This window comes from Salvelinus fontinalis, chromosome 11 (genome assembly GCF_029448725.1).
Source record: "Salvelinus fontinalis isolate EN_2023a chromosome 11, ASM2944872v1, whole genome shotgun sequence".
In the NCBI taxonomy this organism is placed as follows: Eukaryota; Metazoa; Chordata; class Actinopteri; order Salmoniformes; family Salmonidae; genus Salvelinus; species Salvelinus fontinalis.
The window spans coordinates 57,381,091-57,404,564 of NC_074675.1; the positions used below are offsets into that span (position 1 = coordinate 57,381,091).

General features: G+C 46.8%; 1 protein-coding gene across 1 annotated transcript in view; it reads left to right on the plus strand.

Annotated features, from left to right (window-relative positions):
- Window positions 1-22,475, plus strand: part of LOC129864760 (nephronectin-like) — a 47,735-nt gene extending 25,260 nt beyond the window's left edge. Inside the window, exons 5-13 of the mRNA XM_055937054.1 lie at window positions 3,206-3,325; window positions 5,316-5,450; window positions 5,938-6,021; window positions 13,306-14,200; window positions 14,936-15,117; window positions 15,898-15,984; window positions 19,052-19,150; window positions 20,609-20,874; window positions 20,948-22,475. Of these exons, the coding sequence (XP_055793029.1) occupies window positions 3,206-3,325; window positions 5,316-5,450; window positions 5,938-6,021; window positions 13,306-14,200; window positions 14,936-15,117; window positions 15,898-15,984; window positions 19,052-19,150; window positions 20,609-20,874; window positions 20,948-21,046 (1,967 nt within the window). The 3' untranslated portion in view covers window positions 21,047-22,475. The remainder of the gene's footprint in view (window positions 1-3,205; window positions 3,326-5,315; window positions 5,451-5,937; window positions 6,022-13,305; window positions 14,201-14,935; window positions 15,118-15,897; window positions 15,985-19,051; window positions 19,151-20,608; window positions 20,875-20,947) is intronic.
- The last annotated feature ends 999 nt before the right edge of the window (window positions 22,476-23,474 follow it).

Genomic DNA, 23,474 nt, shown 5'->3' on the forward strand with positions numbered 1-23,474 from the left:
GTAAACTCTAACCCTAGGAAACTCTAATCCCAGTAAACTCTAACCCTAGGAAACTCTAATCCCAGTAAACTCTAACCCAGTAAACTCTAACCCAGTAAACTCTAACCCTAGGAAACTCTAATCCCAGTAAACTCTAATCCCAGTAAACTCTAACCCTAGGAAACTCTAATCCCAGTAAACTCTAACCCAGGAAACTCTAACCCCAGGAAACTCTAATCCTAGTAAACTCTAATCCTAGGAAACTCTAACCCAGTAAACTCTAACCCAGTAAACTCTAACCCTAGTAAACTCTAACCCCAGGAAACTCTAACCCCAGGAAACTCTAATCCTAGTAAACTCTAATCCTAGTAAACTCTAACCCCAGTAAACTCTAACCCCAGGAAACTCTAACCCAGTAAACTCTAACCCAGTAAACTCTAACCCTAGTAAACTCTAACCCCAGGAAACTCTAACCCCAGGAAACTCTAACCCAGTAAACTCTAACCCAGTAAACTCTAAACCAGTAAACTCTAACCCAGTAAACTCTAACCCTAGTAAACTCTAACCCTAGGAAACTCTAACCCAGTAAACTCTAACCCTAGTAAACTCTAACCCTTGGAAACTCTAACCCTAGTAAACTCTAACCCTTGGAAACTCTAATCCTAGGAAACTCTAACCCTAGGAAATTCTAACCCTAGGAAACTCTAACCCAGTAAACTCTAACCCTAGGAAACTCTAACCCTAGGAAACTCTAACCCTAGGAAACTCTAACCCAGTAAACTCTAACCCTAGGAAACTCTAACCCTAGGAAACTCTAACCCTAGGAAACTCTAACCCAGTAAACTCTAACCCTAGGAAACTCTAACCCTAGGAAACTCTAACCCAGTAAACTCTAACCCTAGGAAACTCTAACCCTAGGAAACTCTAACCCTAGGAAACTCTAACCCTAGGAAACTCTAACCCTAGGAAACTCTAACCCTAGGAAACTCTAACCTAAGGAAACTATTTACCACCCCCTCCCTCCTTAATCCTCCACCCCCTCCCTCCTTCCTCTCTGCGGACGATTTTGTCAACAACTTTGAAAAAAAGGTTGAGGACATCCGCTCCTCATTCACTCAGCCTATTGAGTCCACTGGCATCACTCATTCACTCAGCCTATTGAATCCACTGGCCTCACTCATTCACTCAGCCTATTGAATCCACTGGCCTCACTCATTCACTCAGCCTATTGAGTCCACTGGCCTCACTCATTCACTCAGCCTATTGAGTCCACTGGCCTCACTCATTCACTCAGCCTATTGAGTCCACTGGCCTCTCTCATTCACTCAGCCTATTGAGTCCACTGGCCTCACTCATTCACTCAGCCTATTGAGTCCACTGGCATCACTCATTCACTCAGCCTATTGAGTCGACAGGTCTCACTCATTCACTCAGCCTATTGAGTCCACTGGCCTCACTCATTCACTCAGCCTATTGAGTCCACTGGCATCACTCACACACAACTACCCTACACCTTGACCTCTGCCTCTGGTTAGAGTTTACTAGGATTAGAGTTTCCTAGGGTTAGAGTTTACTAGGATTAGAGTTTCCTAGGGTTAGAGTTTACTAGGATTAGAGTTTCCTAGGGTTAGAGTTTCCAAGGATTAGAGTTTCCAAGGATTAGAGTTTACTCTTCTCTCTATATACCAAGTCTCTCAGCTCTGTCGTATCCTCACATGGTCTCTCCTATCACTGCTATGAGGATGACACTCAACTGCTTTTCTCCTTCCCCACTTCTGATACAAAGGTGGCGACATGCATCTCTGCGTGCCTGGCAGATATCTCAGCTTGGATGTCGGCCCACCAACTCAAGCTCAACCTGGACAAGACGGAGCTGCTCCCAGGGACCGGAAGACAACTCTAGGACGTCTCCATCACGGTTGACAACTCCACAGTGTCCCCGTCCCAGAGTGCAAGGAACCTTGGCGTGACCCTGACCAACACCCTGTCGTTCTCTGCAAACATCAAAGCAGTGACTTGCTCCTGCAGATTCGTGCTCTACAACATCCGTAGAGTTCTACCCTTCCTCACACAGGAAGAAGAACATCCGTAGAGTACGACCCTACCTCACTCAGGAAGAGGAACATCCGTAGAGTACGACCCTACCTCACACAGGAAGAGGAATATCCGTAGAGTACGACCCTACCTCACACAGGAAGAGGAACATCCGTAGAGTACGACCCTATCTCACACAGGAAGAGGAACATCCGTAGAGTACGACCCTACCTCACACAGGAAGAGGAATATCCGTAGAGTACGACCCTACCTCACACAGGAAGAGGAACATCCGTAGAGTACGACCCTATCTCACACAGGAAGAGGAACATCCGTAGAGTACGACCCTACCTCACACAGGAAGAGGAACATCCGTAGAGTACGACCCTATCTCACACAGGAAGAGGAACATCCGTAGAGTACGACCCTACCTCACTCAGGAAGAGGCGCAGGTCCTAGTCCAGACTCTTGTACTCTCCTGTCTGGACTACTGCAACTCACTGTTGGCTGGGCTCCCCCCTTGTGCCATCAAAACCCTGCATCTTACCCAGAACGCCGCAGCAAGCCTGGTATTCAACCTTCCCAAGTTCTCCCATGTCACCCCGCTCCTCCTCACACTCCACTGGCTTCCAGTCGAAGCTCTCATCCACTACCAGACCATGGTGTTTACCTACGGAGCAGGAACTGTCCCTCCCTACCTTCAGGCTATGGTTAAACCCTACACTCCAACCCATCCACTACCAGACCATGGTGTTTACCTACGGAGCAGGAACTGTCCCTCCCTACCTTCAGGCTATGGTTGAACCCTACACTCCAACCCATCCACTACCAGACCATGGTGTTTACCTACGGAGCAGGAACTGTCCCTCCCTACCTTCAGGCTATGGTTGAACCCTACACTCCAACCCATCCACTACCAGACCATGGTGTTTACCTACGGAGCAGGAACTGCCCCTCCCTACCTTCAGGCTATGGTTAAACCCTACACTCCAACCCGAGCACTCCGTTCTTCCACCTCTGGTCTCTTCTCTCTCCTAGGGGAGAGCAGCTCCCACTCAGCCAAGTCCAAGCTCTTCTCTGTCCTGGCACCCCAATGGTTGAACCATTGCTCTTTAGTGATGTTATGAGTGTTTCTGTACCCTGGGATAACTGTTTCCCTGTATTTCCTGTATACTTCCTACTTCCTGTTTAGATGCCCGTACCTGTGCCAGGGCCAACTGTCAGTACGGCTGTGAGGTTACCAAAGGGGTGGTGCGATGCCAGTGTCCGTCTCCAGGGTTACGGCTGGGGCCAGACAGACGCACCTGTGTGGGTGAGTATTATGGTCTGGTCTGATTACACATCAATAACACTATAATTTTGCTATTGTTCTCCCAATTGGCTACAAATTCCAGTCTGCAATCCTATTGGATGACAGCACCAGTCTACCCACCAATCAGTGGAGTGAATTACAGTAATCTTCAGCAGCTCTGACAAATGACTCATTGTCTCTCTCTGGCGCCCTATTCACTATATAGTTCTTGTATAGAGCCCACAGGGTTAGGAGTACTGTATAGAGCCCACAGGGTTAGGAGTACTGTATAGAGCCCACAGGGTTAGGAGTACCTTATAGAGCCCACAGGGTTAGGAGTACTGTATAGAGCCCACAGGGTTAGGAGTACCTTATAGAGCCCACAGGGTTAGGAGTACTGTATAGAGCCCACAGGGTTAGGAGTACTGTATAGAGCCCACAGGGTTAGGAGTACCTTATAGAGCCCACAGGGTTAGGAGTACTGTATAGAGCCCACAGGGTTAGGAGTACCTTATAGAGCCCACAGGGTTAGGAGTACCTTATAGAGCCCACAGGGTTAGGAGTACTGTATAGGGCCCACAGGGTTAGGAGTACTGTATAGGGCCCACAGGGTTAGGAGTACTGTATAGAGCCCACAGGGTTAGGAGTACTGTATAGGGCCCACAGGGTTAGGAGTACCTTATAGAGCCCACAGGGTTAGGAGTACTGTATAGAGCCCACAGGGTTAGGAGTACTGTATAGAGCCCACGGTGTTAGGAGTACTGTATAGGGCCCACAGGGTTAGGAGTACTGTATAGAGCCCGCAGGGTTAGGAGTACTGTATAGGGCCCACAGGGTTAGGAGTACTGTATAGAGCCCACAGGGTTAGGAGTACTGTATAGAGCCCACAGGGTTAGGAGTACTGTATAGAGCCCACAGGGTTAGGAGTACTGTATAGAGCCCACAGGGTTAGGAGTACTGTATAGGGCCCACAGGGTTAGGAGTACTGTATAGAGCCCACAGGGTTAGGAGTACTGTATAGGGCCCACAGGGTTAGGAGTACCTTATAGAGCCCACAGGGTTAGGAGTACTGTATAGAGCCCTCAGGGTTAGGAGTACTGTATAGAGCCCACAGGGTTAGGAGTACCTTATAGAGCCCACAGGGTTAGGAGTACTGTATAGAGCCCTCAGGGTTAGGAGTACTGTATAGGGCCCACAGGGTTAAGAGTACTGTATAGAGCCCACAGGGTTAGGAGTACCTTATAGAGCCCACAGGGTTAGGAGTACCTTATAGAGCCCACAGGGTTAGGAGTACCTTATAGAGCCCACAGGGTTAGGAGTACTGTATAGGGCCCACAGGGTTAGGAGTACTGTATAGGGCCCACAGGGTTAGGAGTACTGTATAGAGCCCACAGGGTTAGGAGTACCTTATAGAGCCCACAGGGTTAGGAGTACCTTATAGAGCCCACAGGGTTAGGAGTACTGTATAGGGCCCACAGGGTTAGGAGTACTGTATAGGGCCCACAGGGTTAGGAGTACTGTATAGAGCCCACAGGGTTAGGAGTACTGTATAGGGCCCACAGGGTTAGGAGTACCTTATAGAGCCCACAGGGTTAGGAGTACTGTATAGAGCCCACAGGGTTAGGAGTACTGTATAGAACCCACGGTGTTAGGAGTACTGTATAGGGCCCACAGGGTTAGGAGTACTGTATAGAGCCCGCAGGGTTAGGAGTACTGTATAGGGCCCACAGGGTTAGGAGTACTGTATAGAGCCCACAGGGTTAGGAGTACTGTATAGAGCCCACAGGGTTAGGAGTACTGTATAGAGCCCACAGGGTTAGGAGTACTGTATAGAGCCCTCAGGGTTAGGAGTACTGTATAGAGCCCACAGGGTTAGGAGTACTGTATAGAGCCCACAGGGTTAGGAGTACCTTATAGAGCCCACAGGGTTAGGAGTACTGTATAGAGCCCACAGGGTTAGTCATTACTCTTCATAGTCATTACTCTTCGATGTCTTCCTCTGCTGTCTTAGATGTTGACGAGTGTGTGGGGGGTCGAGGGGTGTGTCCCCAGAACAGGAAGTGTCAGAACACCTTCGGCAGCTATGTGTGTAAATGTTACCATGGTTACAAACTCACCTACATCAACGGCAGATACCACTGTATAGGTAAGACACACACACACACACACACACACACACACACACACACACACACACACACACACACACACACACACACACACACACACACACACACACACACACACACACACACACACACACACACACACACACTCGAACTGGGCTTCATCGACAGCTTGTGTGTGTGTGTGTGTGTGTGTGTGTGTGTGTGTGTGTGTGTGTGTGTGTGTGTGTGTGTGTGTGTGTGTGTGTGTGTGTGTGTGTGTGTGTGTGTGTGTGTGTGTGTGTGTGTGTGTGTGTGTGTGTGTGTGTGTGTGTGTGTGTGTGTGTGTGTGTGTGTGTGTGTGTGTGTGTGTGTGTGTGTGTGTGTGTGTGTGTGTGTGTGTGTGTGTGTGTGTGTGTGTGTGTGTGTGTGTGTGTGTGTGTGTGTGTGTGTGTGTGTGTGTGTGTGTGTGTGTGTGTGTGTGTGTGTGTGTGCGTGTGTGTGTCTGTGTGTGTGTGTGTTTTTCAGATAAGGATTCTCGTTCCTTCTGCTCCCTCAACCCTGCCTCTCCCAAGTGCCTCTGTAGAGAAGGGAAGGGAACGGACTGCTATCGTAAGATGGAACTTAGTTCTGTTTCTTTGGTTTTTCACCTTCACTGTTTTCTGTCAATCGAATATTCTTCTACAATTATCAAATGAGACTGCATGAGAGTTGAGTCTAAAGAGAGAGTCGGTAACTGTCTCTGTGAATCCTATGAGAGTTGAGTCTAAAGAGAGAGTCGGTAACTGTCTCTGTGAATCCTATGAGAGTTGAGTCTAAAGAGAGAGTTATACAGCTACCCCCCCCCCCCCCCCCTTCTTTCAATTTCCGCCTGACCCAAATCTAACTGCCTCTAGCTCAGGCCCAGAAGCAAGGATATGCATATTCTTGGTACCATTTGAAAGAAAACACTCTGAAGTTTGTGTAAATGTGAATTGAATGTAGGAGAATATAACACAATAGATCTGGTTTAGATAATACAATGAAAAAAACATACGTTTTTTCTTTTTAATTGTTGTACCATCATCTTTAAAATGAACAAGATAAAACAAACATTCAGATATGAATATGGGGACAATTCCATTGGAAAACATAAGAGGGCAACAGTACTTGTGCAAAGTTTCAGAACTTCCAAAATGAGTGTGCTACATGACATTTATCATGAAGTCTCCCAGGTGTCCCACACAAGTAGCCCAAATGTACCCAAGTGGCCAAATTGATGAAGGTATACATTTTGAAACAAATAACTATATATGAAATACCAAAATTGTATTCTAACACACCCCCCCCCAAAAAAGGAGAGAAAAAAATAAAAAAATAAAAAAATGGGGAAAGAAATATTTTAAAAAATATATGGAAAAAATATATATATAAATTTACAAAATAACATGGGTAACTATTTACACACTTTCAATATTTGGAAGACCCTCAGTCCTCTATCAAATCAAATCAATTTATATAGCCCTTCGTACATCAGCTAATATCTCGAAGTGCTGTACAGAAACCCAGCCTAAAACCCCAAACAGCAAGCAATGCAGGTGTAGAAGCACGGTGTCTATGAAAAACTCCCTAGAAAGGCCAAAACCTAGGAAGAAACCTAGAGAGGAACCAGGCTATGAGGGGTGGCCAGTTCTCTTCTGGCTGTGCCGGGTGGAGATTATAACAGAACAGATTTTCAAACGTTCATAGATGACCAGCAGACAGACACTAATAATCACAGTGGTTGTAGAGGGTGCAACAGGTCAGCACCTCAGGAGTAAATATGAACAGTTCAGGTAGCACGTCCGGTGATCAGGTCAGGGTTCGATAGCCGCAGGCAGAACAGTTGAAACTGGAACAGCAGCAAGGCCGGGTGGACTGGGGACAGCAAGGAGTCATCATGCCAGGTAGTCCTGACGTATGGTCCTAGGGCTCAGGTCCTCCGAGAGAAAGAAGGAGAGAAAGAGAGAGAGCATACTTAAATTCACACAGGACACCGGATAAGACAGGAGAAGTACTCCAGATATAACAAACTGACCCTAGCCCCCCCGACACATAAACTACTGCAGCATAAATACTGGAGGCTGAGACAGGAGGGGTCAGGAGACACTGTGGCCCCATCCGATGAGACCCCCGGACAGGGCCAGACAGGAAGGATATAACCCCACTACCCCCGGACAGGGTCAAACAGGCAGGATATAACCCCACTACCCCCGGACAGGGCCAGACAGGAAGGATATAACCCCACTACCCCCGGACAGGGTCAAACAGGCAGGATATAACCCCACTACCCCCGGACAGGGTCAAACAGGAAGGATATAACCCCACTACCCCCGGACAGGGCCAGACAGGCAGGATATAACCCCACTACCCCCGGACAGGGTCAAACAGGCAGGATATAACCCCACTACCCCCGGACAGGGTCAAACAGGCAGGATATAACCCCACTACCCCCGGACAGGGCCAAACAGGAAGGATATAACCCCACTACCCCCGGACAGGGCCAGACAGGAAGGATATAACCCCACTACCCCCGGACAGGGCCAGACAGGCAGGATATAACCCCACTACCCCCGGACAGGGTCAAACAGGCAGGATATAACCCCACTACCCCCGGACAGGGCCAGACAGGAAGGATATAACCCCACTACCCCCGGACAGGGCCAGACAGGAAGGATATAACCCCACTACCCCCGGACAGGGCCAGACAGGAAGGATATAACCCCACTACCCCCGGACAGGGTCAAACAGGCAGGATATAACCCCACTACCCCCGGACAGGGCCAGACAGGAAGGATATAACCCCACTACCCCCGGACAGGGTCAAACAGGCAGGATATAACCCCACTACCCCCGGACAGGGCCAGACAGGAAGGATATAACCCCACTACCCCCGGACAGGGCCAAACAGGAAGGATATAACCCCACTACCCCCGGACAGGGCCAGACAGGAAGGATATAACCCCACTACCCCCGGACAGGGCCAGACAGGAAGGATATAACCCCACTACCCCCGGACAGGGCCAGACAGGAAGGATATAACCCCACTACCCCCGGACAGGGCCAGACAGGAAGGATATAACCCCACTACCCCCGGACAGGGTCAAACAGGCAGGATATAACCCCACTACCCCCGGACAGGGCCAGACAGGAAGGATATAACCCCACTACCCCCGGACAGGGCCAGACAGGAAGGATATAACCCCACTACCCCCGGACAGGGCCAAACAGGCAGGAAATAACCCCACTACCCCCGGACAGGGCCAGACAGGAAGGATATAACCCCACTACCCCCGGACAGGGTCAAACAGGCAGGATATAACCCCACTACCCCCGGACAGGGCCAGACAGGAAGGATATAACCCCACTACCCCCGGACAGGGCCAGACAGGAAGGATATAACCCCACTACCCCCGGACAGGGCCAGACAGGAAGGATATAACCCCACTACCCCCGGACAGGGCCAGACAGGAAGGAAATAACCCACTTTGCCAAAGCTCTACACAATATTGTGCTGCTGATGCCAGGTACCATAGCAGTCTCTTTCTGATGTAAAGCAGAGGGTCACCGAGCATGTGGTGCAGGTGATGGGCGACTTCATCTTACAAACAACACAGCGACGCCTCCATGCTGTGCCCTTTTGGCCCTGAGGCACATTCATGCCTGCAGAAATACATTTGGGCAGATGAACACTTGTGGCAGGAGCAGAAGGGACAGAGTGTGGTGCTGTAGCCAGAAAGCTCCTTGATGCGCTGCTCTCTGAAGGCTTTCTATGTGAGGAAGGGCTTTCCACATCTCTTAGCCATTTCCTTGTGTAGGATGAATGCATTCACCACAGCAATGTCGACGAAAACGATAGAAGAAGGTCTTGTACCATTTCATCGTCTTATGGAGAACATTGTAATAGCCTATCAGCGCTGGATGACGGGTTAGATACTACTATTGACATTTGATTGAAGTTATGACCTCCAGCAGGCCACTAATGTGCATGTGTCTGCTCAAACGGTCAGAAACAGACTCCATGAGGGTGGTATGAGGGCCCGACGTCCACAGGTGGGGGTTGTGCTTACAGCCCAACACCGTGCTGGACGTTTGGCATTTGCCAGAGAACACCAAGATTGGCAAATTCGCCACTTGCGCCCTGTGCTCTTCACAGATGAAAACAGGCTCACACTGAGCACATGAGCACATGTGACAGACGTGACAGAGTCTGGAGACGCTGTGGAGAACGTTCTGCTGCCTGCAACATCCTCCAGCATGACCGGTTTGGCGATGGGTCAGTCATGGTGTGGGGTGGCATTTCTTTGTGGGGCCGCACAGCTCTCCATGTGCTCGCCAGAGGTAGCCTGACTGCCATTAGGTACCGAGATGAGATCCTCAGACCCCTTGTGAGACCATATGCTGACACATGCACATTTGTGGCCTGCTGGAGGTCATTTTGTGGGGTTCTGGCAGTGCACCTCCTTGCACAAAGGCAGAGGTAGCGGTCCTGCTGCTGGGTTGTTGACCTCCTACGGCCTCCTCCACGTCTCCTGATGTACTGGCCTATCTCCTGGTAGCGCCTCCATGCTCTGGACACTACGCTGACAGACACAGCAAACTTTTTTGCCACAGCTCGCATTGATGTGCCATCCTGGATGAACTGCACTACCTGAGCCACTTGTGTGGGTTGTAGACTCCGTCTCATGCTACCACTAGAGTGAAAGCACCGCCAGCATTCAAAAGTGACCAAAACATCAGCTAGGAAGCATAGGAACTGAGAAGTGGTCTGTGGTCACCACCTGCAGAACCATTCCTTTATTGGGGGTGTCTTGCTAATTGCCTATAATTTCCACCTTTTGTCTATTCCATTTGCACAACAGCATGTGAAATTTATTGTCAATCAGTGTTGCTTCTTAAGTGGACAGTTTGATTTCACAGAAGTGTGATTGACTTGGAGTTACATTGTGTTGTTTAAGTGTTCCCTTTATTTTTTTGAGCAGTGTATATACACACAAACATAGGCTATGGGTCATTCACAAAAATACAAACATACCCCCACCCACAATGTATAGCCAATGTGTACTTTACACATTTCATTACATTTTTATATATTGCAAATAAAATGTAAAAACAATCACAAACGATATTTGATATTATTAATTTGAAACAACGGCATTAGCATGAGAAGAACTTACCAGTCCAAAACAAAACAAATGTCCTCTTCTTTCCAAAAACATGCTTCCATTTTGGAGTCATAGCTATGGTCGCTAACTGAATCATCTTCCAAAAGCAGATCTGTCTCACTTTCACGATCAATTTTCCTCTGTAATTTTGTCTACATTCGTATATCTAGTCTTAGATTTAGCTTTCCCTGACTTATTCGCCATGATGTTCGATATATAAACAGCTGAAGATGCTCGTTACCGAAATAGTGCTGTGCGTAAAAAACTTAGCTCCTTCCAGTATGAATCTTCAATGGCGAAAGCCCATCTTTACGCCGGAGTTTACTACATGGGTTGGTCTTCCAACACAGAAACATGACATATTGCCGTTTACCTCTGCTCATTGGCTATCTACCCAGCTAGATTTCAAGACGATCAATGGTCATTGGGTTAAAATACAGTCAATCAACGAAACAGCGGTCATATAATTGGTGCAAAATGAGGTCATTACTTGTCTTCCAATCGGTTTCTTTCGGTCAATACGTCCCGCGAAATGACCCATCAAGTTTGGTTGTGTTACAAACAAACAGTTGATTGCAATGAAACCAAACATGACTGGATAAAGTCACGTTTAGTCTGTGTATTCACGTCGAATGTTTCGTCAAAAATTGAATGACACAGAATTCAACGGGATAAGCGTTCACAAAATGTGTCATGGTAGGCTATAAAAATGGATTTAACCGAACAAAATACCATTCATTGTGTAACAATGAGCCTTGGGATTGCAAACAGAGCAAGATCTTCAAAGGTAAACAATTAATTTTATTGCAATTTGTGATTTTGTTACGCCTGTGCTGGTTGAAATATTATTTTGGTATGGGGCTCTGTTCTCAGATAATCGCATCATATTCTTTCGCAGTAAATCCTTTGTTAAATCTAACAACGCAGTTGGATTAGCAAGATTCTAGGCTTTTGAACCATGTGAGACACTTGTATTTTCAGGAATGTTTAATATGACTATTTATGTGGCGCTCACAGTATGTTGTCGAATTTAAACCCGCTAACGGGATCCGTAGCGCAGAGAAGTTAAACTTCTTATGGCTGCAATTATGTTAACGGGATCGATTTGACAACAGCCAGTGAAAGTGCAGGTCGCCAAATTCAAACAACAGAAATCTCATTATTAAAATTCCTCAAGCATACAAGTATTTCACACCATTTTAAAGATACACTTCTTGTTAATCCCACCACAGTGTCCGATTTCAAAAAGGCTTTACAGCGAAAGCATCACAAACGATTATGTTAGGTCACCGCAAAATCACAGAAAAACACAGCAAATTTTCCAGCCAAAGACAGGAGTCACAAAAGCAGAAATAGAGATAAAATTAATCACTAACCTTTGATGATCTTCATCAGATGACACTCATAGGACTCCATGTTGCACAATACATGTATGTTTTGTTCGATAAAGTTAATATTTATATCCAAAAACCTCAGTTCACATTTGGCGCCATGTTCAGAAATGCCTCCAAAATATCCGTAGAAATTGCAGAGAGCCACATCAAATAACAGAAATACTCATCATAAACTTTGATGAAAGATACATGTTTCACATAGAATTAAAGATACACTTGTTTTTAATGCAACCGCTGTGTCAGATTTCAAAAAGCTTTACGGCAAAAGCACAATATTCAATAATCTAAGCCATACAGTTACCCGCCAAATTGTGGAGTCAACAAAACTCATAAAAAACATTATAAATCTTCACTTACCTTTGCCTATCTTCGTCGGAATGCGCTCCCAGGACTCCCACTTCCACAAGAAATGTTAGTTTTGTTCGGTAATGTCCATAATTTATGTCCAAAGAGCTACTTTTGTTAGCGTGTTTGGTAAACAAATCCAAAGTCACGAAGCACGTTCACTAAAAGCAGACAATGTCAAAAAGTTCCGTAACAGTCAGTAGAAACATGTCAAACGATGTATTGAATCAATCTTTAGAATGTTGTTAACATAAATCTTAAAAAATGTTCCAACCGGAGAATTCCTTTGTCTTCAGAAGTGCGATGGAACAGAGCTCCCTCTCACATGAACGCGCATGGTCAGAGCATGGTCAGCTCATGGTAAACCTTACTCATTCCCGTCTCCTTCGGCCCCACTTCACAGTAGAAGCATCAGACAAGGTTCTACAGACTGTTGACATCTAGTGGAGGCCGTAGGAAGTGCAAACTGACCCATATCCCACTGTGTATTTGATAGGCAATGAGTTGAAAACCTACAAACCTCAGGTTTCCCACTTCCTGGTTGGATTTTTTTCTCCGGTTTTAGCCTGCCATATGAGTTCTGTTATACTCACAGAAATCATTCAAACAGTTTTAGAAACTTCAGAGTGTTTTCTATCCAAATCTACTAATATTATGCATATATTAGCAACTGGGACTGAAGAGCAGGCAGTTTGCTCTGGGCACCTTTTCATCCAAGCTACTCAATACTGCCCCTGCAGCCATAAGAGGTTTTAACTGTCTCTGTGAATCCTATGAGAGTTGAGTCTAAAGAGAGAGTTAGTAACTGTCTCTGTGAATCCTATGAGAGTTGAGTCTAAAGAGAGAGTTAGTAACTGTCTCTGTGAATCCTATGGGAGTTGAGTCTAAAGAGAGAGTTAGTAACTGTCTCTGTGAATCCTATGAGAGTTGAGTCTAAAGGGAGAGTTAGTAACTGTCTCTGTGTTTCTCTCCAGCTGTTGCCAAGGTCACCATTGTTCCTCCTCAACCTAAAGCCACACCCAGATCTACAACGAGACCTACACCTAAACAAACAACCAGACAAACAACCAGACAGACAACTACAGTCAGACCTACTACTACTGCTACGATAGCAACTACAACCGCAGCAACCACTGCCATGGCAGTAACTACCAGTGGACCTACCACCACGACAACCACCGTTACGACAACCACCGTCCCAACAACCGTTCCCACGACAACAACCGCGACTCAGCCATTGACAACCACTACAACCCCTACTCCAACTACCCCTGAACCTACCACTTCTACCACTACTTTAACTACATCAACAACAACGAGAATACCTAGTACAACAACAAAAACAACGAGAATACCTAGTACAACAACAACAACAACGAGAATACCTAGTACAACAACAACAGTTGCTAAGACAACCTCCGTCCCAATAACCACCACCACCACAACAACTACAATCCCACCCTCCACCCTCTCCCCTACCACACCCAGGCCTCCTCCCTCCACCCTCTCCCCAACCACCTCCAGGCCTCCTCCCTCTACCCTCTCCCCTACCACCCCCAGGCCTCCTCCCTCTACCCTCTCCCCAACCACACCCAGGCCTCCTCCCTCTACCCTCTCCCCAACCACCCCCAGGCTTCCTCCCTCCACCCTCTCCCCTACCACCCCCAGGCCTCCTCCCTCCACCCTCTCCCCAACCACCCCCAGGCTTCCTCCCTCTACCCTCTCCCCAACCACCCCCAGGCCTCCTCCCTCCACCCTCTCCCCTACCACCCCCAGCCCTCCTCCCTCCACCCTCTCCCCAACCACCCCCAGGCTTCCTCCCTCCACCCTCTCCCCTACCACCCTCAGGCCTCCTCCCTCTACCCTCTCCCCAACCACCCCCAGCCCCCCTCCCTCCACCCTCTCCCCTACCACCCCCAGGCCTCCTCCCTCTACCCTCTCCCCAACCACCCCCAGCCCTCCTCCCTCTACCCTCTCCCCTACCACCCCCAGGCCTCCTCCCTCTACCCTCTCCCCTACCACCCCCAGGCCTCCTCCCTCTACCCTCTCCCCTACCACCCCCAGCCCTCCTCCCTCTCCCCTCTCCCCTACCACCCCCAGGCCTCCTCCCTCTACCCTCTCCCCTACCACCCCCAGCCCTCCTCCCTCTACCCTCTCCCCTACCACCCCCAGGCCTCCTCCCTCCACCCTCTCCCCTACCACCCCCAGCCCTCCTCCCTCTCCCCTCTCCCCTACCACCCCCAGGCCTCCTCCCTCCACCCTCTCCCCAACCACCCCCAGGCTTCCTCCCTCTACCCTCTCCCCAACCACCCCCAGGCTTCCTCCCTCTACCCTCTCCCCAACCACCCCCAGGCCTCCTCCCTCCACCCTCTCCCCAACCACCCCCAGCCCTCCTCCCTCTACCCTCTCCCCAACCACCCCCAGGCCTCCTCCCTCCACCCTCTCCCCTACCACCCCCAGGCTTCCTCCCTCCACCCTCTCCCCTACCACCCCCAGGCTTCCTCCCTCTACCCTCTCCCCTACCACCCCGAGGCCTCCTCCCTCCACCCTCTCCCCAACCACCCCCAGCCCTCCTCCCACCACCCTCTCCCCTACCACCCCCAGCCCTCCTCCCTCTACCCTCTCCCCAACCACCCCCAGGCCTCCTCCCTCCACCCTCTCCCAAACCACCCCCAGCCCTCCTCCCACCACCCTCTCCCCTACCACCCCCAGCCCTCCCACCACCACCACCCTGGACAACCACATTCAGAAGGTTGTTACACAGAGACAGAGAGGAGATGTGCACAGTAAGTAAGAACACACCCCGTCACCATGGAGACGTTTCTATGCTGAATATAGAGAAGTCCCTTCAGGATTCTGAGATAATGCGATCGCGAAATGTTTGGCAAAGTCAACAATTCCACGCATATTATGCGAGGGCATGGAAATTTAACCAATCACCACTGTGCAAAAAAAGAGGGTTTGCATCTTCATCCAATCACCTCACATTTAGCGCATAATATGATTCAATCAAGTAACTCACTTTTTTCCTAGTCAGTGCGTCTTCGCGACAAATTGGAAAAAAATCATTGCATATTTCCACGCAAAATGTCATAAAAGCCGCAGTAAAATCAAGCATTTCTGCCTGCAGTTATCACAAACAATCCCTGTGGAACTCTGGAGGGACAAATAGAGAGGAAATAGGCAGATCAAGTAATACTCAATAATACTCAGTAATACCCAGCAATACTCTGTAATGCTCAGTAATACTCAGTAATACTCTGAGATACTCTGTAATACCCGGTAATACTCTGTGATACTCTGTGATGTTCAGTGATACTCAGTAATACCCGGTGACACTCCGCGATACTCTGTAATACTCAGTAATACCCGGTACTACTATGTAATACTCGGTGATACTCGTCGATACTCGGTAACACCCGACAATACTCAGTAATACTATGTAATATCCGGTAATACTCGTAATACTATGTGATACTCGGTAATACTCTGTGATACTCGGTAATACTCAGTTATGCTCTGTAATACTCTGACCAATAGTATAATGAACTGTTGTGTTGTTCCAGTCCCCCGTCTTCCAGGAGGTGGAAACCATGGCTTTGACTATGACATTGAGCTGGGAAACACTACAGGGGACAACAGAGACGATCCAGGTACATCACACACACACACACACACACACACACACACACACACACACACACACACACACACACACACACACACACACACACACACACACACACACACACACACACACACACACACACACACACACACACACACCTTTGATGATCTTCATCAGATGACACTCATAGGACTTCATGTTACACAATACATGTATGTTTTGTTCGATAAAGTTCATATTTATATCCAAAGATATCAGTTTACATTGGCGCGTTATGTTCAGTAATGTTTTGCCTTCAAAACGTCCGGTGATTTTGCAGAGAGCCACATCAATTTACAGAAATACTCATCATAAATGTTGATGAAAATTACAAGTGTTTTACATGGAATTAAAGATATTCTTCTTCTTAATGCAACCGCTGTGTCAGTTAAAAAAAAAAAGCTTTACAGCGAAAGCACACCATGCAATAATCTGAGTACAGCGCTCAGGCACCAAAACAAGCCATACAGATACCCGCCATGTTGTGGAGTCAAAAGAAGTCAGACATAGCATTATAAATATTCACTTACCTTTGATGATCTTCATCAGAATGCACTCCCAGGAATCCCAGTTCCACAATAAATGTTTGTTTGTTTTCTTCGATAAAGTCCATAATTTATGTCCAAATACCTCCTTTTTGTTCGCGCTTTTAGTTCACAAATCCAAATTCACAGAGGCGCGGGCAAGTCCTGACGAAAAGTCAAAAAAGTTTTATTAAGTTATTTATTATTTATTTATTTATTAAGTTAATATTACAGTTCGTAGAAACATGTCAAACGATGTATAGAATCAATCTTTACGATGTTTTTAACTTAAATCTTCAATAATGTTTCAACCGGACAATTCCTTTGTCTTTAGAAATGAAAAGAAACAGAACTCGCCCTCACGGCCGCACGCCTGACTTAGCTCATGGCATTCTGCCAGACCTCTTAGTCAAACGGCTCTTATTCGCTCCTCCTTCACAGTAGAAGCCTGAAACAAGGTTCTAAAGACTGTTGACAACTAATGGAAGCCTTGGGAAGTGCAATCGGACCAAATGTTACACTGTATCTTGGATAGGCAAAGACTTGAAAACCTACAAACCTCAGATTTCCCACTTCCTGGTTGGATTTTTTTCTCAGGGTTTTGCCTGCCATATGAGTTCTGTTATACTCACAGACATCATTCAAACAGTTTTAGAAACGTCCGAGTGTTTTCTATCCAAATCCACTAATAATATGCATATATTAGCAACTGGGCCTGAGTAGCAGGCAGTTTACTCTGGGCACTTCTGGGCACCCTTTTCATCCAAGCTACTCAATACTGCCCCTGCAGCCATAAGAAGTTAACAGGTGTGCCTTGTTAAAAGTTAATTTGTGGAATTTCTTTCCTTCTTAATGCGTTTGAGCCAATCAGTTGTGTTGTGACAAGGTAGTGGTGGTATACAGAAGATAGCCCTATTTGGTAAAGGAACAAGTCCACATTAAGGCAAGAACAGCTCAAATAAGCAAAGAGAAACGACAGTCCATCATTACTTTAAGACATGAAGGTCAGTCAATACGGAAAATTTCAAGAACGTTGAAAGTTTCTTCAAGTTCAGTCGCAAAAACCATCAATCACTATGATGCAACTGGCTCTCATGAGGACCGCCACAGGAAAGGAAGACCCAGAGTTACCTCTGCTGCAGAGGATAAGTTCATTAGAGTTACCCGCCTCAAATTGCAGCCCAAATAAATGCTTCACAGAGTTCAAGTAAACAGACACATGTCAACATCAACTGTTCAGAGGAGACTGTGTGAATCAGACCTTCATGGTTGAATTGCTGCAAAGCAACCACTACTGAAGGACACCAATAAGAAGAAGAGACTTGCTTGGGCCAAGAAACACGAGTAATGGACATTAGACCAGTGGAAATCTGTCCTTTGGTTTGATGAGTCCAAATTTTAGATTTTTGGTTCCAACCGCCGTGTCTTTGTGAGACGCAGAGTAGATGAACGGATGATCTCTGCATGTGTGGTTACCGCCGTGAAGCATGGAGGAGGAGGTGTGATGGTGTGGGGGTGCTTTGCTGTCTGTGATTTATTTAGAATTCAAGGCACACTTAACCGACATGCCTACCACAGCATTCTGCAGCGATATACCATCCCATCTGGTTTGTGCTTAGTGGGACTATTATTTGTTTTTCAACAGGACAATGACCCAAAACACACCTCCAGGCTGTGTCAGGGCTATTTGACCAAGAAGGAGAGGGATGGAGTGCTGCATCAGATAACCTGGCCTCCACAATCACCCGACCTCAACCCAATTGAGATGGTTTGGGATGAGTTAGACCACAGAGTGAAGGAAAAGCAGCCAACAAGGGCTCAGCATATGTGGGAACTCCTTCAAGACTTTTGGAAAAGCATTCCAGGTGAAGCTGGTTGAGAGAATGCCAAGAGTGTTCAAAGCTGTCATCAAGGCAAAGGTTGGCTACTTTGAAGAATCTACTTTGAAATATAAAATATATTTTGATTTGTTTAACACTTTTTTGGTTACTACATGCTTCCGTATGTGCTATTTCATAGTGTTGATGTCTTCACTATTATTCTACAATGTAGAAAATAGTAAAAATAAAGAAAAAACCTGGAATGGGTAGGGTGTCCAAACTTTTGACTGGTACTGTGCAGTACACACACACACACCACACACACACACACACACACACACACACACACACACACACACACACACACACACACACACACACACACACACACACACACACACACACACACACACACACACACACACACACACACACACACACACACACACACAGAGAGTAGAGAGAGAGGGAGGATGTGGTATGTTATCTGTCTAGTGATTAAATGTTTCAACACCTGCTTTCTCCTGACGAGGTGGAATGACATCTGGGAAGAACACACACACACACACACACACACACACACACACACACGCACACGCACACGCACACACACATTCCTTAAGAGGTTGAAGGAAGGACGTCTGGGAAAGACATGATTCATACTGTGCTGTGTGTGTGTGTGCGTGCGTGCGTGCGTGCCTGTGTGTAGGGGCCGGTGCTCTGAGCTGTTCGTTTGACCACGGTCTGTGTGGCTGGATCAGGAACAGAGATGGAGACCTGCACTGGGAGACAGCCAGCAGCCCTGCAGGTAACAACAACATATTATGGATATTTATTTTGCCCTTCAATACATCATTGTCAGTTATAGCAACCTTCCTACCCCTGTACTAGATTCTCTCTCTCTCCTTCTCCCTCTCTCTCTCTCTATCCTTCTCCCTCTCTCTCTCTATCCTTCTCCCTCTCTCTCAATTCAATTCAATTCAATTCAAGGGGCTTTATTGGCATGGGAAACATGTGTTAACATTGCCAAAGCAAATGAGGTAGATAATATACAAAAGTGAAACAAACAAAACGAATTAACAGTAAACATTACACATACAGAAGTTTCACAACAATAAAGACATTACGAGTGTCATATTAAATATATACAGTGTTGTAACAATGTATAAATGGTTAAAGCACACAAGTTAAAATAAGTAAGCATAAATATGGGTTGTATTTACAATGGTGTTTGTTTTTCACTGGTTGCCCTTTTCTGGTGGCAACAGGTCACAAATCTTGCTGCTGTGATGCACACTGTGGAATTTCACCCAGTAGATATGGGAGTTTATCAAAATTGGATTTGTTTTCGAATTCTTTGTGGATCTGTGTGATCTGAGGGAAATATGTCTCTCTAATATGGTCATACATTGGGCAGGAGGTTAGGAAGTGCAGCTCAGTTTCCACCTCATTTTGTGGGCAGTGTGCACATAGCCTGTCTTCTCTTGAGAGCCATGTCTGCCTACGGCGGCCTTTCTCAATAGCAAGGCTATGCTCACTGAGTCTGTACATAGTCAAAGCTTTCCTTAAGTTTGGGTCAGTCACAGTGGTCAGGTATTCTGCCACTGTATACTCTCTGTTTAGGGCCAAATAGCATTCTAGTTTGCTCTGTTTTTTTGTTAATTCTTTCCAATGTGTCAAGTAATTATCTTTTTGTTTTCTCATGATTTGGTTGGGTCTAATTGTGCTGTTGTCCTGGGGCTCTGTGGGGTGTGTTTGTGTTTGTGAACAGAGTCCTAGGACCAGTTTGCTTAGGGGACTCTTCTCCAGGTTCATCTCTCTGTAGGTGATGGCTTTGTTATGGAAGGTTTGGGAAGGTCTCTCTCTATCCTTCTCTCTCCTTCTCCCTCTCTCTATCCTTTTCTTCTTCTCTCCTTCTCTCTCCTCTCTCTCTCATTCTCTCTCCTTTTCCCTCTCTACTTCTCTCTCTCTCCTTCCTTCTATCTCTCTCCTTCTCTCTCCTTCTCCCTCTCTCTCTCTATCCTTTTCTTCTTCTCTCCTTCTCTCTCCTCTCTCCCTCCTCTCTCTCCTTCTCTCTCTCTACTTTTCTCTCTCTCTCCTTCTCTCCTCTCTAATTCCTTCTCTCTCTCTCTCTCTCTCCTCTCTCTCTCTCCTTTCCTTTCTCATTCCTTCTCTCTCATTCCTTCTCTCTCTCTCCTTATCTCATCTCTCTCTCCTCTCTCTCTCTCTCCTTCTGTCCTCTCCTCCTCTCTCTTTCTCTCTCCAGGTGGGCGGTACGTGTCTGTTCCAGAGGTAGGGGCGGGGAAACGAAGCATTCAAGGCGCACGATTGGTTCTCCCCTTAGCCCCGCCCTGGAGCGAGGGTCACTTGTGCTTCTCCTTCCGTCATTGGCTATCAGGTCACCATGTGGGTGTGCTTCAGCTGTTCGTCAGGAGGAAGGGTTTGAGATATAGCCCCGCCCTCTGGAGCCGTACGGGGGGAGAAGGGTGGAGACATACACAGATCACACTGTGGAGAGCAGGCCTGGAGAGTGTGAGTAACACGCGCTCCACACACGCACACACGCGCACACACACACACACCCTCTAACACTGTGTTGTGATAGGTCCTTCTGAAAGGAGAGAGGAGGCGTGGCCACAAAGGAGAGATCGGATTGGACGACGTTAGCCTGAGGAGAGGAGTCTGCAGAGAGGAGAGACTCTAACACACACAGACTCTGGCACTTCAGTCGACTTTACCTAATACATTACAACATTTTGTAACTTCAAGGCCGGAGGAACTCTTCGATCAAATGTATTGATAACTGATCAGATATTTTGAGTTTGTCCAGTGATAATTATTGATATTGTATGATAATGATTTGGCTGTATCAGCTGATTTTATTAGTAAAGACAAAGATTGGTCAAAATGCATTTTGGATATGTTTAATGTATTATTCTATTAACAAATACAGTCTGGGTCTGAGGTACAGTATGTTACTACCACAGAGCCCATTCTGAGGTACAGTATGTTACTACCACAGAGCCCATTCTGAGGTACAGTATGTTACTACCACAGAGCCCATTCTGAGGTATGATAGTACCACAGAGCCCATTCTGAGGTGTGTTAGTACCACAGAGCCCATTCTGAGTTATGGTAGTACCACAGAGCCCATTCTGAGGTATGGTAGTACCACAGAGCCCATTCTGAGGTATGTTACTACCACAGAGCCCATTCTGAGGTATGGTAGTACCACAGAGCCCATTCTGAGGTACAGTATGTTAGGACCACAGAGCCCATTCTGAGGTATGTTAGTACCACAGAGCCCATTCTGAGGTATGTTAGTACCACAGAGCCCATTCTGAGGTATGTTAGTACCACAGAGCCCATTCTGAGGTATGTTACTACCACAGAGCCCATTCTGAGGTATGTTAGTACCACAGAGCCCATTCTGAGGTATGGTAGTACCACAGAGCCCATTCTGAGGTATGGTAGTACCACAGAGCCCATTCTGAGGTATGTTACTACCACAGAGCCCATTCTGAGGTATGTTAGTACCACAGAGCCCATTCTGAGGTATGTTACTACCACAGAGCCCATTCTGAGGTGTGTTAGTACCACAGAGCCCATTCTGAGGTATGTTAGGACCACAGAGCCCATTCTGAGGTATGGTAGTACCACAGAGCCCATTCTGAGGTATGGTAGTACCACAGAGCCCATTCTGAGGTATGGTAGTACCACAGAGCCCATTCTGAGGTATGGTAGTACCACAGAGCCCATTCTGAGGTGTGTTACTACCACAGAGCCCATTCTGAGGTATGGTAGTACCACAGAGCCCATTCTGAGGTATGTTACTACCACAGAGCCCATTCTGAGGTATGTTAGTACCACAGAGCCCATTCTGAGGTATGTTACTACCACAGAGCCCATTCTGAGGTGTGGTAGTACCACAGAGCCCATTCTGAGGTATGGTAGTACCACAGAGCCCATTCTGAGGTGTGTTACTACCACAGAGCCCATTCTGAGGTATGGTAGTACCACAGAGCCCATTCTGAGGTGTGTTAGTACCACAAAGCCCATTCTGAACGGTGTGTATCCAATATGAACGACTAACTACTATTAAACTATTAAAGATTCTCTGTGTGTGTAAGTAACCAGATTCTCTGTGTGTGTAGGTAACCAGATTCTCTGTGTGTGTAGGTAACCAGATTCTCTGTGTGTGTAGGTAACCAGATTCTCTGTGTGTGTAGTGAACCAGATTATCTGTGTGTGTAATGAACCAGATTCAGTGTGTGTTTGTGTGTACAATGTTAAAGTGGAACTGACAGTGTTTTAACTACTTTGCAGATATGAAACAAACAAGACAATCATAATATCAGTCAAAAAATATCAAATTCCCAGTTTATGCTACATAACCAACTTTATAAGAGTTTAAAAAATATATATGTTTAATGTGACTCAACGCTCCATGACACTAAAACAGAATAGATGAATGTAGTTCAACAGTAATATACATCACCAGTAAATGTCTTGATAGTCCAACAAATATTGCTATTAGGTTGTAAATCACAGCTGGTAACATTGTTTGCTGCCTCCAGCCATTCGAGATGTTTGAGTTTCAATGACTCAATAATCTGGACAGAAACTGACAAATGTAACCAGGGTTGGGAATATCAATACAATCGAACTAGCAAGTCAGTCATAACGTGGCTAATAGGCTAGCGTATATATATATTTATGTAGCTGTTTATTTAACAAGCTGAAAGCCTAACGTTAGCTAACATTAGCTAGTGTAACGGATGTGAAATGGCTAGCTAGTAGCATTTCAACCAGTTACGTCACTTGCTCTGAGACTTAAGTAGTGTTGCCCCTTGCCCTGCAAGGGCCGCGGCTTTTGTGGAGCGATGGGTAACGACGCTTCGTGGTTGACTGTTGTTGATGTGTGCAGAGGGTCCCTGGTTCGCGCCCGTGTCGGGGCGAGGGGACGACGTAAAGTTACAACTGTTACATTGGTGCCGTGACCCGGATCACTGGTTGCTGCGGAAAAGGAGGAGGTTGAAAGGGGGGTGAGTGTAACGGATGTGAAATGGCTAGCTAGTAGCATTTCAACCAGTTACGTCACTTGCTCTGAGACTTAAGTAGTGTTGCCCCTT